This window comes from Populus alba, chromosome 8, assembly GCF_005239225.2.
Source record: "Populus alba chromosome 8, ASM523922v2, whole genome shotgun sequence".
Taxonomy (NCBI): Eukaryota; Viridiplantae; Streptophyta; class Magnoliopsida; order Malpighiales; family Salicaceae; genus Populus; species Populus alba.
In genome coordinates, this window is record NC_133291.1 from 12,453,029 (window position 1) to 12,468,224 (window position 15,196).

At 33.7% G+C, this 15,196-nt stretch overlaps 2 protein-coding genes and 1 non-coding gene across 3 annotated transcripts; 2 read left to right on the forward strand and 1 right to left on the reverse strand.

Moving 5' to 3' along the window:
• Positions 1–2,133: 2,133 nt before the first annotated feature.
• LOC118053200 (U-box domain-containing protein 6) lies at positions 2,134–6,977 on the forward strand. Its single transcript, XM_035064381.2, has 6 exons — positions 2,134–2,349; positions 3,139–3,233; positions 3,665–3,850; positions 3,977–4,084; positions 4,429–5,621; positions 5,962–6,977. The coding sequence occupies exons 2-6, from the start codon at positions 3,183–3,185 to the stop codon at positions 6,749–6,751; spliced, it is 2,328 nt and encodes a 775-aa protein (XP_034920272.1). The 5' UTR covers positions 2,134–2,349; positions 3,139–3,182; the 3' UTR covers positions 6,752–6,977.
• Positions 6,978–8,885: 1,908 nt separating this feature from the next.
• On the forward strand, positions 8,886–8,958 carry TRNAK-CUU (transfer RNA lysine (anticodon CUU)). Its single transcript has one exon. It is a non-coding gene; the product is annotated as a tRNA-Lys (tRNA).
• Positions 8,959–9,156: 198 nt separating this feature from the next.
• On the reverse strand, positions 9,157–11,003 carry LOC118053212 (AAA-ATPase At3g50940). Its single transcript, XM_035064390.2, has 2 exons — positions 9,898–11,003; positions 9,157–9,814 (listed from the first exon to the last, which is right to left on the reverse strand). Exons 1-2 carry the CDS (start codon positions 10,879–10,881, stop codon positions 9,296–9,298), a joined length of 1,503 nt encoding a protein of 500 aa, XP_034920281.1. The 5' UTR covers positions 10,882–11,003; the 3' UTR covers positions 9,157–9,295.
• Positions 11,004–15,196: the final 4,193 nt, after the last annotated feature.

Consider the following 15,196-nt stretch of genomic DNA (forward strand, 5'->3'; position numbering starts at 1 on the left):
CATGGACAATCTGTGTCCATAAAATGAGCATATGCGATTTTTGTAGTTTGGTAACCAGATTCTGTGTTGAAGTCACTTGTCGGTGCTTGAATTTGATAGCTAGGGTTTCATGTGATGTCATGTTTCCCCCCCGTTTTTGTTCGTTTTAGCTAAGGTTGATTCCCTTTCATTAATATAAAAAAATAGTGGATATATACAGCACTTAGGTGGCACTTCCTTAATGTCAGAATAGGATTGAGGGTGATAATAAAGACAAAAGTATATTTAATTAAAGAGACAAATATAAAAATATAAGAATAGATATGTTTTGATAATTTTAAAATGAATTTTTATGTTTTTAAAACAATAGGCACATGGAGACATGTCTCCCTAACCAATATTTTTTTTTTTATCCTTGAAATATTATTGTAAAAAGTTCTTGGTTTCAAAATTCTTCAACCATAATATATAAAAAGAAAAATAATTATCACTATAGTTTTAAAACTTGACTCAATAGTCGATTCGTGGTAAAACATGTGTTCCTAGTTGAGGTTAAGGTCATTGGACGGGTTGACCCGAGTTAGTGTAATAATAAAAATAATTATTGTCGTGGCTTTAAAACTCAGTTTAGGGATTGATCCAATGCAAGGCTCAAGCCACAAGCAGGATTGATTATTGGACCAAATCAATATAAGGATAAAAGTGATTATTATCATACTTTTAAAATCAAACTCGAGGGTTCACTAGGTGCAGGGCACGAATCACATGTCAAGAGGGTCAACATGAAATAGTAACGGCTATTATCATAGTTTTAAAACTTGATTTGAGGATTAACTCGAACAATATACCATGAGGGTCGACTCAAATTAATACGAGTCAATGTAAAGATATAAATAATTGTTATTATAGTTTTAAAACCCGACTCGCGAATCGACTAAAGGAAAGATTCATGTCATGGGCTAGAAAGATTAACCTAACTGACCTGAAAAAAAAAATAATAGCAGCCTAGTTTTAACCTTTTTTTTTTCAAAACAATAGCCAAAGTATTTTTTACTCTTGTTTTATCATTGATTATCTTGATTTTTGATCAAGTCAAGTCAATTTTTACTCTATTGTTTTCTCAAACTCGGGCTAGTTTAGGGCTCGGGTTAACCAATCAAGTAAGCCTGCTTTATAATTAGTATTATTATGATATTATTAATTTTAACACTCAGTATAAATTAATATATATATATATATATATATATATTAAATAATATAAATTTGACAACAATAAATATTAAGAGTAAAATACACTTTTCATATTTTATTATATCTTATCTATCGTAATTAAATAAAACATAAAAAAAAAAATTTTATCTTCGTTTTTTTTTTCTTTTTATTAAAGAGTAGCTTTGCAATTTTTATATAAAAAAGGGCCACAGAGACAATAAATGAGTGGAAAAAGATTAATTAAGTTTAACTTAGTTTCGTTATTGGTTGTCAGTGACGATAAACAATCTCAATAAGACACGTGTTGGCCAATGAAGACAAATAATCAAATACAAGCACAGTACAGGGGAAGACAGCTGTGCCAATGAGACGTGTCTTATTGATTACCACGGCACCAATCATTCAAAACTAAAGTTCACCTTGCAGTGAACAATTTTCTTACCCTTACGAAAGACCGACTTCTCGTTGCAAAATATTTCTGAGCCTCAGGATTTGAAAAGGTAAAAATATAAAATAAGAACTTGATGAATAGTAAACGACAGTCGGTAGCTGCCTGTGGCTGTTGAAGGAGGGAAAGCACCCAAGGGGGAGGGAGTGATGCGTAATTGCATACAATAAATAGTCGTAAAAAAAGAAGAAGGACAATATGGTAATCCGAATCATTTATGACAGATCTGCTAACCGACAAACATGGAGGTCGGCAGTTGTCGGCCGGCGAACGTGGGAGTCGACATAATGAGCGGCGAAAATTCAAACCACACCCCTCCATTTTTCCCTTCCCCAATTTCAAAAACAAAATTAACTAACTTTAATCTATTTTTTCTCACTTAATTATTGTTAATACTGTTAAGCTTTAAGTATTATTTTTCACAGTCACAGACAGTTACTATTTTATTTTATCACATCGCTACGTTATTATTTTTTTCTTTACCATTGACGCCCACTTGGACCAGAATATAAAATAAAAAAATCGTTTCATTTCCTTCGTCTCCCCTTCATAACACAACCGATTTGAGCTCCAACTCTAACGAGATGGGATTGTATAGATCATCATAGAAACTTTACCGATAATCCCCTGTCCCGTTACTTGCTTTTTTTTTTTTTTTTTTCTGTAAATGCTCTTTTATAAAGCCTCCCTGACTCGCCCAGATTCTCCCGGTATGCATCTTCATCTTCTCGTTTTTTAAACCAAACCCTTAGTTTGAGCTGTTTGTTAGTTGTTACTACTTCTCTTCTGGTTTGTGCAAATCGTGTTTCAATAAGTTGTTTTATCGTTGCTACAATTGGTGGGTTTTTTTATTGCCTTTTTTAGAAAATGAAAAAAAGATTATGATGTTCATTCTGTGTCTCTTATCCTGGTAAAGGATCTCAAAGTCATTCTCGACGCCAACCCTTCTTTTCTTTTTAATTTTTTCGGTTCCGATTTCATGTACTTTGGAGGCAACGTTTTTGTTTTCTCCTTTAGCTTCTCTTTGCAATGTCTAAATCAATTTTTTTTGGTTCTTTTTAAATTCTCTTCTTCTGCTTTATAACTCTCCCCCCTGTTTTTGAGGTTTGGTGAAATGTGTTAATCAAATGGCGTTGTTAGATTTTTTTTCCCTTTATAGAATGATGCTAGATGCGTCAATTATTATTATTTGTTTTTTTTTTTTTTTACAAAAATTGAATGATCTCCTCTGTTCATTTTCATAATGCTGTTTTTTCGTGTTTGGTTGCTGAGCGGCGTTGAGATTAGAAGAAAATCTATTCGAATTTTTCAATTAGTTGGCATTTTATTGTCTTCAAGCTAGGTGGTATTTTTTTTTTGGCATTTTTTTCTATCCCAAGAAAATTGTAGCATAAATTTTGGCTTCTTATTCTATTTAATGAAGCTTAATTGAGTTTGTTTGATTTGGAAAATTAGGAGGGTTTGTTTTGTGTTCACTAATGTGTTTTTTCATGTTTCAGTTGATATAAATTTGTACTATAATTTTCCACGGTGGATGTGAATTATGGATATCACCGAGGTTGAAGAAAATTTGTTTGCAGCAAGTGATGCCAAGGTACGAATTTGGTATTCTCTCGTAAGAAAGTATTTTGATTTGGTGTTTTTGTGTACTAAGCTTTAGAAATCCCCAATACCATCTAGGCTAGGCAGCCTATTTAACTGTTTCTTTATTATTATTTTTCGATTCCAATCATTTTCTGATATGCATATGAAAAATGCAATGCCTGTTGCCTGACTGGCTAGTAGACTTGGGTTTGGAGTTGATGTGCTTCTGGTGCTTGCTATTTCTCTCATTTTGCTGAAAGTTATTTTCTTTCATATTTTTTTCACGGTCATTTGGGGTGTCTTTTTTACTACATAAATATTTAAAATGTTCACATTCCTAACTGTTTTTTAGCCCATGAAAGCATGTTTGCTTAAAGGTCTTGAAAGGCCAGCGTATTCATGAACAGTAACTAAATTGATGATATCTCTATCTGTTTTCAGCTTCATGGAGAAATGTGCAAGGAACTCTCCGTAGTTTATTGCAAAATCTCTTCCATTTTCCCATCCTTGGAAGCGGCAAGACCTAGGAGTAAATCTGGCATTCAAGCATTATGTATGTTGCATATAGCCCTTGAGAAAGCCAAGAACGTTCTCAAGCATTGCTCAGAATGCAGTAAACTTTACCTGGTAAGATAGCCCTTTTTTATAGATGCACTGAAATTTGCTTGCCTTTTGCATTTTTTTGTTTTTCTGGTTTTATTTATTGGTTTTTGTGATATCTTTTTTTCTGATGGAATTGATTTTATGATACAGGCTATAACTGGGGATTCCGTCCTTTTAAAATTTGAAAAGGCAAGATCTGCTCTTGTAGATAGTCTTAGGCGTGTTGAAGATATTGTTCCACAATCAATTGGATGCCAGGTAGTAATTTCCTTCTGAAGTCTATTTTTGATAAGCCAATGTGAAAATGATATCAGCAATAATTTGGCCTGTCTAAACAAATTGAAAACAGAAATGAAGAATCAGAAGAGTGATTGCAGAAACTTCTTATATTTGTATCCTTTCTGTATATCAAAAAGAATTCCATCATTTCTATATATTAACATGTCATCTGTAATGATTATATTAACATATCATGGCAATTATATTGAATTAACCAAAATGTAACCTGGCATTATTTTGTGGCCTTTTTCTTCCCTTGTTTCTTGTGCCTGCATAGTTTAGAAGCATTTTTTGATCCCCTTTGTTATTTGAAATCTTGTCAGATTTTGGAGATTGTAAGTGAACTTGAGGGTACTGAATTCTCACTTGATCCATTGGAGAAGCAAGTTGGTGATGAGATAATTGCATTGCTTCAGCAGGGGAGAAAATTTGATGATAGCAATGACAATAACGAGCTAGAGTCATTTCATCAGGCTGCTACTAAACTTGGTATTACCTCTTCTAGAGCAGCTCTTACAGAGAGAAGGGCTCTTAAAAAAATCATAGAAAGAGCTCGTGTGGAGGAAGACAAGCGGAAAGAGTCAATTGTGGCCTATCTCTTACATCTCATGAAAAAATACTCGAAGTTATTTAGAAGTGAACTTACAGATGACAATGATTCACAGGGTTCGTCACCTTGTTCGCCAACTGTTCAGGGTTCTCTTGAAGATGGAGGCCCTGGTGGCAATGGCCATGCCTTTGAGCGACAGCTATCAAAGCTTAGTTCGTTCAATTTCAAACCAACCTATAAGAAATCTGGGCAAATGCCTCTTCCACCTGAAGAATTGAGGTGTCCTATATCATTGCACCTGATGTATGATCCAGTTATCATTGCTTCTGGACAAACGTATGAAAGGATCTGCATTGAGAAATGGTTCAGTGATGGGCATGAAACCTGTCCAAAGACTCAACAAAAGCTTTCTCATCGCTGCTTGACTCCTAATTATTCTGTAAAGGGTCTCGTTGCTAGTTGGTGTGAACAGAATGGAGTCCCAGCACCTGATGGCCCCCCTGAGTCTCTTGACCTCAACTATTGGAGGCTGGCAATGTCCCAGTTTGACTCGTCCAATTCAAGAAGATCAGTGGAGAGTGTCAGATCTGGAAAGTTGAAAGGGGTCAAGGTAGTTCCTCTGGAGGAAAGTGGTCCCATTGAGGAGGCTGAAGAAAAAAATGAAAAATTGTCACCACAACAGGAAGATTCCATGCCAGAAGATGCCTTCGGGGACAATATATTTGAAATATATAAGAATTTCCTGGCCATTTTGAATGGTGATGAAGAGTTGAAGAAGAAGTGCAAGATAGTAGAACAAGTGAGGCTTCTGTTGAAGGATGATGAGGAGGCCAGGATTTTTATGGGGGCCAACGGGTTTGTCGAAGCACTATTGCAGTTTCTAGAGTCAGCTGTGTGTGCCAGGAGTCCAATGGCTGAGGAAGCTGGAGCGATGGCTCTTTTCAACCTTACCGTCAACAATAACAGGTGTGTGGATTCTCTAAATATCAAATTAACATGTAGTAGTAGTGGTAGTGCTATGAAATATTCAATTCATTTAGGTGTTAGAATCATTATTAGAAACAAAAGGTGTTAGAAATTTAGAATGCATATCTTTTATAAAACTGACTGGAATGGAGTCAGGATTTAGAGAGAAAGAGAGTAACACATGCTTTTTCTTCAATGGAACTGTTTTGGATCTTCTTGTTGATGGAGGAAATCCTGCTAGAAATAAGGAGTTAGATTCTTGAATCATTTTGCATAGATCTGTGAAGATGTGCCTAGAACTTTAGCTTAACTGATTTCCTTTTCCACTATTCCATTCCAGAAATAATGAAATGATGTTGGCTGCTGGTGTTATCCCATTATTGGAGGATATGATTTCCAACCCTGACTCTAATGGATCAGCAACAGCCCTCTATCTAAATCTCTCCTGCCTTGATAAAGCGAAGTCCATTATTGGCTCAAGTCAGGCCGTCCCTTTTCTAGTCCGAATCCTTAAAGGTGAAACTGGAGTCCAATGCAAGCTCGATGCCCTTCATGCTCTCTATAACCTCTCCTCCCGATCCACCAATATTTCGAATCTCCTCTCAGCTGGCATCATCAGTGGCCTCCAATCCCTTCTTGCAGTACCTGGTGATCATGCATGGATAGAAAAATCCATAGCAGTTTTGATAAACTTAGCTTCTAGTCAATCAGCAAAAGATGAAATGCTATCTGCCCCTGGCCTTATTAGTGGGATGGCAACGATTTTAGACACTGTTGAACCCATAGAGCAGGAGCAAGCTGTTGCTTGCCTTTACCTTCTGTGCAATGGAAGTGAGAAGGGTATTCAATTGGTCCTACAAGAAGGAGTGATACCTGCGCTGGTCTCAATCTCAGTGAATGGGACCACAAGAGGGAAAGAGAAAGCACAGAAACTTCTGATGCTGTTTCGGGAGCAGCGGCAGCGAGATCAACCATCTGCTGAGGCGTGCTTTCAGCGAACCGAAAGTATTTCCAAGTCCATGCCGGCTCCTGAATCAAAGCCGCAATGTAAACCTGTCTCAAGAAGAAAGATGGGGAAAGCTATGAGCTTCTTTTGGAAGAGCAAGAGCTACTCAGTTTACCAGTGTTAAGTTGGTGTTGTAAATTTCTGTTGTATCTTGTCTTTCTTTTGTCCCTGGGGCGTTCTTTGTTTTTGTTTTCATAGAGAAGAAGAGATGTGCATGCCCTTGGAAGCTATGGGTTCTGTTTTTACCTTCGCCATCCTCTTCTCTTTGGAATTCATGTACCATATATGGAAATTATAGTGGAAGCCTGGCTAGATTAACCTTGCAGTAAAACAACTTGTGGTGTTTTTTTTTTTTTCTTTTTTCTTTTGTTGTTTGATAGTATCATATAAGTGTTTTTTTATTCAATAAAAAATATTTTTTTTATAATTTTTTTTAATATTAACATATTAAAATAATGTAAAAATAAAAAAATTAACTATATATTTTTTTAAATCATTTTTTAGCTTGGGAGGCTTCATGCCTTTTAATTTTTGAAAGGCAAAAAATCTCATATTATCTACATTATTTAATATTATAGGACATGTGAAATAAATAATTCTACCAGTTCACCGTATTTCATTAGAGGAATCATCACGCATGAGCTTTGGTTCAAACTAGTATAGTAGCAAGTCTTTCACTGCTTGTTATATTATATATATATTTTTAACTAAAAACAATATTAAAAGTATAAATATATTTTCTGCAGTATTATTACATATAATTAAACTGTTTAATTTTGAAACTTATCCATTTGACTCTTGCTTAATTTTATTCTTGAATTTAAACTATATGGAAGCTCATCGAAAATGAATTATTTAATTTATGGGTCTAAAGATAGATTGAATAATTAGTAAAAATATATTATAGCTTTTAACAAAACTTTAAAACAATAATTTTTTTTAATATTGTGACGACGATGCCAAATTGAATCGGCCTTGATCACTTTATGACCCGAGACATGGATTTTAATGAATTTAATAATTTTGTTATTTTTGTAAATTATTTTTACTTATTGTTATGATAAAATTAGATACTTATAAAATTGAGTATCAATCCTAAAAAACATATTTATTTGAAATCATGATAATCTTATAAAAAGTATATATATATAAAAAAAAACATGAATTTCATTTCCTAAGCAATCCAATATTGAAAAAGAATGGAATGAAATAAAAAAAAAACCAATAAGAAAAATTAAAGGACCACAAACTAAAAAACAAACATACAAGGTTTGTTGGATAAACTAACTAAACTGTGAATTACATAACCTGGATCAACATGACAAACCTGTAAAATGACTAATGAACTCCATTGAGATTAATAACTTTTTTTCTAAATTATTTTTTATTTAAATATATAATAATAAAAATAGATGATTGCAAAATTGAGTTTCAAATCAATACTGATATATTTTTCTAAGATTATGATAACCTCATAAAAAAAAAAAACAAATTATGAAATCAATTTTTAATCAGTCTAATATCAAAAGATGAAATCAAAGAAAATGAATTTAAAAAATAAAAGAAGAAAAGTTACACTCGCTAAACCTGTCAACAGGCTCATAGATTTTCTAAAATTTAATAACATTTTTTTTATGAAACTATTTATTAAACTATATGATTTAAAAAAATAGACGATCACATAATCGAATTTAATCAATAAAAAGACAAACCACTAATAAACCCTCGAACCGAGGCAACCAAGGTTACTTCGCCGAACTCGTAAACTGGGTCATTGATTTCATAAAGTTTAATATCTTATTTTTTTTTTTCAAAATCATTTTTTATTTAACTCAACTTTTTAAAAAATAGATAATACCATGATGTTAACATATTTTTCTGATACCAACCCGATGATGAGATATTTTTTTAATACCATAAGAAATCATATAAAATAAAAACTAAAATAAACTATAAAATCTAAATCTATATAAACACATCATGAGTAAATTAAAAAAAAAAAATAACCAAAGAAAAAAAAAGGTCAAAATGCAATTTTTTTTATTTTAAAAAAAAACACTATAGATTATAATCTACGGATAATAGATATATAAATATAAAAATCCATATTTTCGCACACCTTTTAGCTTTATACTTAATACTTGATAAGAATTCCTTCTGGTCACTCATAAAAGTGTCAAGCAAATTAATGTTGGATTATTTGATATCGAGTTTAATAATGTATATTAGATTACTATTTCCGGCCCTGACAAAAGCGAGCCCGTCTAGCTCAGTTGGTAGAGCGCAAGGCTCTTAACCTTGTGGTCGTGGGTTCGAGCCCCACGGTGGGCGTTTAACTTTTATCCCTCGTGCTTGTTTCTCTTTTCCTCTTTTCCTCTTTTGCTGCTTCTGCATTGCACATCATTTTCCAACCCTTTTATGTTCAGTCACCCAGATCAATTATCCGGGTCAATGTTCTATATATTCGCAGTTTGGCACCTTCAAGATCAAGAAACTTCTTGGTGAACCGAGGCTTCAAAAAGAAATCGATGGAGGGAAAATTGTTTCATACTTTTTATTAATATATTTGAGAATATGCACTTCACACAGTAAGCTATTCAAGAACAAGAGACGCAATAGGATTTATTCTACTTTATGGAATCAAGATAGAACACCTTTAAGTTATCCTCTACTGCTTTCTCCCTTTTGCCCTTCTAGCCATCTTCCTCTTATTTCTCTTGACTTTCCTCTTCTCACACTTCTCCTCCATTTCCTTGGTTTCATTTTTCTTGTCATTTTCTTCCTGATTTTCAACCCCTACCTTTTGTTCTTCGACACCAGATTGTTTTCTTCTCATTCCTTTCTTTCTTTCTAGAAATCCAATGATCCCTGTAAGCGCAGCATCAACATCTTCATTCTTCATGAGCTCCCCTGCAACTTCTGCTGGAGTCACTTCCACCTCCATTATCAACTCCTCAATCTGACTGAAAAGGCTGTGGTTCTTCACGTTGAGGTAGTTAGAAGCAAGAATCTTGAATCCACAAGGAGTGCAGTAGGACATGTGGATGTGCATGTCCATACGGCCTGGTCTCAGCAGTGCAGGATCTAGTTTGTCTTTGTAGTTGGTTGTGAACACAATTATCCTCTCATCTCCACAGCTTGACCATAAACCATCGACGAAGTTAAGCAGCCCAGACAAAGTTAATTGCTACAAGAGAAAGATTGTTAAGGACCACCAACAACATGCTCAAATATCTTAGCGCAGAAGAGAAGCAAACATAATGAACTCACCTGGCTCTCACCCTGGATGTACGCTCCATGTTGTCGGTCCTGCAACTCAATACTACAATCAATGTCCTCAATTACAATCATCGATCGATTTGTTGTACTAGTTAGCAATGACCTCAGATCTGAATTGCCACGCAAACTTGCAAGTTCCAGGTCGTAGATATCAAACTTGAGGTAGTTAGCCATGGCTGCTATCAAGCTGGACTTGCCTGTGCCAGGAGGACCATACAACAAGTACCCACGTTTCCATGGTTTTCCTACTCTTAGGTAGAAATCCTTTCGTTTCACAAATCTGTCAAGGTCATCCATTATCTCCTTCTTGAGAACCGGGTCCATTGCTAACGTGTCGAAATTGGACGGATGGCTAAGGCTGACACCTTGGTAATTTCCAAGTGCTTGCAGCTTGAGCACCCTGTTTTCATTCTTAATGGCTTTGGATCTTTCGAGCACATAGGGGAGGAAAGTGTTCAAAACCTTGTCGTTGTGATTCTTGTGGAAGCTCAGCAGTATTGTTTTATGCTCCTTTTTTTCTGATGATTGGGACCAGCTTTCAACATCTACAACCGTTTGTTGGGTTTCAGTAGACGCGAATTCCCAAGCAAGCTCAATTCCTTCGAATGTGTCGATAATCTGCTGGCCTTTGTTGATCGTGACAGAAAGGCCCTTGTTCCCTGGATCCTTGAAAACCTTAAGCTGTCCGATAGAGCGAGTGACTCTTGTGCTCAAGTAGACCTCAGAAGCCTCGTACAGTTCATTGACGGAGAAACCATTGTATTCATCGACGATGAGAGTCAAACGGGAAGAATCATCTCCAAAAAGGCGTCCGAGACTTGATGATATTCTTTCTTGCAGTTTTTGGGGGATTAATTGGTTAATCACCCCCTGAACTTCCTTGAACACAGACCGGACAAGCATTGCAGACGCAGCAAAAGCAGTGTATGTTGATAAAACTGATGTTGTTGAAGGCATGCTTGGTAGAGAATACATGTTTGATATTAAAGAAGTTACTGCAAGTTGGTGAGTTGGGATGAGTGGAGATTTCCTGGCATCGGTTTTTATACTGCAAAAATGAGTGAATATAGCTTCTAGCTGAAGCCACCTGATGAGAAGAAAAGGTCCAAATTAAATCTTTAAAAAAGAAAGCTTGCACCAAAATTTTCACAAAAAAAGGAAAGAGGCAATCTTCTCGAGCAATTCTTACAGAGCAGGTGAGCTGTCCGGTGGTCAATGACTTGGACCGTTCCAAAGTCATGGAAAGGAAGTTACTTCTATTGAAAAAGTGGTTATTTTTTTAAATAATTTTGTTTGGAAATATATTAATATAATATATTTTATTTATTTTTTAAATTTTATTTTTAATATTATTTAAAAAATTAATAATTTAAAGTATTTTATTTAAAACACATTCACACTACAAAAATAAAAGCTGCAGTGGCTCTTTGGTCGGAACGATCTATTTTATCACAAAAAGTCAGCTGGAATAATTAATGGGAACATCTCTTTGGACGTGGTTGTGAATCCAACTTTGTTGACTTAAAAGGTTTTTTTTTTTTTTTTTTTAATTTTTTTATGTTTTAAAAATATTTAATTGAATGTTTTAAATTACATGTAATTTTAAAAATAAAACAATATTTTTTAATATATTTAAAAAAACACTTTAAAAAAAAATTTATATATACTTTTAAACATTTTATAAATAAACACCGAGTAATTAACTTCTTGAATGATCATTATTATTATAAAAAAATAAATCAAAATAAACTGAATGAGAGAAGGATTTTTGTTTTTTGTTTTGTTTCAAAAACAATTTTAAAATGAATTATTTTATTATTTATTTTTTCACTTTAAATTATTATTATGTTCTAATATTAAAAATAAATTTTAAAAAATAAAATATTATTTTATCATTAAAATAAATTTTCAAGATCTTAATTATATTCGTATCATTTTGATATATTAATGATTTAAAATAAATTTTTAAAAATAAAAAATATTATTTTAATATTTTTATAAATAAAAAAACTTTTTAAAAAACCATTATTATAATATTAAATATTAAATAGACTTTGTGTATGTGTAGATACAGGGCTTCAAGATTTGTCCAGTAAATTGGTTCCGTGTGATATATCTAATCTTCAAAAAGAAGAAAAAAAAAAAAAAAAAAAGAGAGGAGAAAAAGGTATATGGGACAGGAAAAGACAACACGGATTTTCGATTAAAGAGACTCCAAACACAATTATCTAGAAAGTTGTGTTGCTTGTCAGACTCGGTCCAGAGCGTAATTGCATTTCTGGTAGAGGTACTTGCACTCATTATTAAAATTTCATCAGGATTCCCAAAAACACCAATCCATTTCAAAGCCAAAGCCAAAACTCAAGTACCAAACAAGGTACTACAAATCTAAATAACTTAAAAATATAATTTCCTTCTTGAATAACAATTAATCAATAAATTTTAATATTATTATTTATTATTCGGAGTCAAGTTAAGATAATTAATAACTTGTATTTGATGTTTTTTAAATCAAAATAACTTGTAATTAGTATCTATAAAAGATTTTATTTGATGGAGTTATGCCAAGTCCAAGCTCGAGGTCATCGTAGTTCGCTAAGTCTAACCATTTGGGAACTTAACGGTGTGCTAAGCCTAAAGTTATGCAAGAGTTTAAATCACTCGTGGTTTATAAATTTTTTTTAGATAAAATAAATAAAATACAATTCATAATACAATTTAAAATATCATAATAAAAAAGTTGTCATTTAGTTTTTTTCTTTACAAAAAGATAAAACTCATGAGTTATAAATAAACTCAAGACTTTAAAATAAGGGTTATAATCTTTATACTGTATATATATTTTTAGAGTATTTTTTTCTAGAATATTATTATATTTTTTTTTCTTAAAATACTAATTTAAACATCATAAGAGTTCCTAGTTCTACCAAAAAAAACTTTTTACATATAATAAACGTAAGTTATTTTGACTTATAAAAAATCAAATAAAAGTTATTTATCATTTTGACTAAAAAAAATAAACCAAGATTGTTAGAATCAATAATTGAATCACTAATTATTCAACCCAAAAATCCTATTTCTAGGATATATAAATTTTTTGGGACTTCATGAAATACAATGCCCCGAAGTCCTGCACTCTAATAGACCGCAAACTCATCGTCTCTTCCGCAATTTATCTCGTACAAAAATATACTGCAGCCTTTACGATAGCCTAGCACAGGGCAGAACCTGCAAATAACAAAATATATGCAGCATTCATGGACGAGCTTTAATGCTGACTCTTCAGCAATGTCCTCAGACCAAGAGATTGAAATTCCCCACCTTTTCATATTCAATTGGCTCAAATGGAAAATTACATAAGCTTCCTTTACCATTGGTATGGAGTAGAACATTTACAGCAGCTTTCGTTGCCGTTTTCTCTAGATTTTATATGTGCCAAGCAGATTCGAATAGTGCTAAAATTGGATCTTCCTTGCTGATGCTTGTCAGCTTTTTATTTTCCGGCAAACTGATTAGATTACCTTCGATGACTGCAGTATTATCACCTCCTTCTCCGGCTGCTTCCTTGCTAGCCCTCGCTTCTTCTGTCTCCTCCTCAGCAATACATTCTTTCTGTTTCATGCTCTCATTTGTCTCACCTTTAGTGCTGGTTTCTTCACCGCTAACAGTGGAGTGGATCATCTGCTCTATGCTACTAGTTTCTTCACTGCTAATGGTGGATTGGATCATCTGCTTTGTGCTCTCCTCTGAGTTCTGTATGCCTTCTCCTGTCCCCTTCTCTGGTGCATCCTTATTTGTGGATTTCACAACTTTCGGACTACCTGTCTGAGATTCCGATCCTGACGTTGCAGATACGGGACAGAAACATACCTTTGTTTCATTTCCATCGTGATTTTGGAACTCTATTGCGTCACTATCTTCTTCTTGAACAATTGTCTGTTCAATACTGTTGTTGTTACAGTTTATATCGACCACGATCTCCTTTTCTTTAGTAGTTTCTGATCCCCGATGAGTCAGGATAGATAACCAAAAGTTCAGCCAACAGATAGCACATGACAGTGCCCAATCTAGAAATGGAATTTGGTGGATTAATATGGGAAACTTGTTAGCAGCAGAATCAAATTTTGCTGGAAGGGTTTCTACAATTTGGACGAGCTTGTCAACCATGTTGAACACGTATCTTGAAGGTGGGAAAATACCCTCAGCCTTTCTTTCAAGGGCTAATATTATATGATCGTCGACAAAAGAGAGGATCGCCAGGAAGAAACACTCGTACCGCAGGACACATTCAAGAAGGGAAGCAGACGAAGCTAACCTGATCAACTTCTTTGTCACTAAACCTAACGGTCCATTAATTTCTTTGGCTTCTCTGTAAGCTCTTCGAGTGATTTCCATGGAAGAAACTCCACATGCATGCAACGGACGACGCCTGCCACTCATTCTGCAAGTTCCTGCTGTTGATTCCTGATAAATTCAACCCAAACATGTCAAAAGGTCTGGTTTCTTAATCCAGATATACATTTCTTGTAGGAAATATATTTCCCTTGATAGTTTCAAGAATTAGAGTTGAAAAAACCCATCGGAGACCTCCATTTTTGCAGGAAATGATAGAGAACAGAAACCATCTAATCGATAATATCATCGAATTGTAGTATCCAGTTTATCACCCAGAAAAGCTTAATGCATGCATGGCTAATTATCTCTACAATCGTTATGAGAATAAGGATCGATGAAATCACAATTGAAATTAACACTAATTAACTTACCATCAACAAGAACTCCTTGGCGAACCAGCTTGCAACAACTTTAACCAATGAATAAATTGAAGTTAAAAACACAAATTAAGACATTAAAAACTAATTAATTATAGAACTAATAAAACTGATGCCGAGGAAGAGAACGCTGGAAATGAGATCCGTACGTTTATTCTATAATTAGCACCGTTCTAGGAAGAGAACTATTTATTTTAGCACCGTTCTAGGAACTTCGTATTTTAGGCCTAGAATTTAGAAACAGCTTTGAATTTCATTTATTTATTTTGAAAAAAGCTCTAATACTTATTTATTTTGCAGGGGCTAAGATTTAGTGGTTGTGACTCGGTGACTGATCTTGGACTCAGGGATTAAAAAAATAAAATATAATTTAATGTAAAATATCATTAATTATAAAATAAATTATTTTCTGTTCATCAGGTAAATTAAAGGGAGTAGTATAAAATGAAAGTTAATAATTGAAAGGAAATAAAAAAGAACGAAAAAAGAGCTCAGGTACAGAGTTTTTCTTATGATTT

Coding starts and splice junctions, on each gene's coding strand:
- LOC118053212 (XM_035064390.2), bottom strand. CDS start 10,881: ATGTATTCTCTACCAAGCATGCCTTCAACAACATCAGTTTTATCAACA. Junction 9,815..9,897: donor ACATCCAGGGTGAGAGCCAG/GTGAGTTCATTA, acceptor TTTCTCTTGTAG/CAATTAACTTTGTCTGGGCT.
- LOC118053200 (XM_035064381.2), top strand. CDS start 3,183: ATGGATATCACCGAGGTTGAAGAAAATTTGTTTGCAGCAAGTGATGCC. Junction 4,085..4,428: donor CACAATCAATTGGATGCCAG/GTAGTAATTTCC, acceptor AAATCTTGTCAG/ATTTTGGAGATTGTAAGTGA. Junction 5,622..5,961: donor CTTACCGTCAACAATAACAG/GTGTGTGGATTC, acceptor ATTCCATTCCAG/AAATAATGAAATGATGTTGG.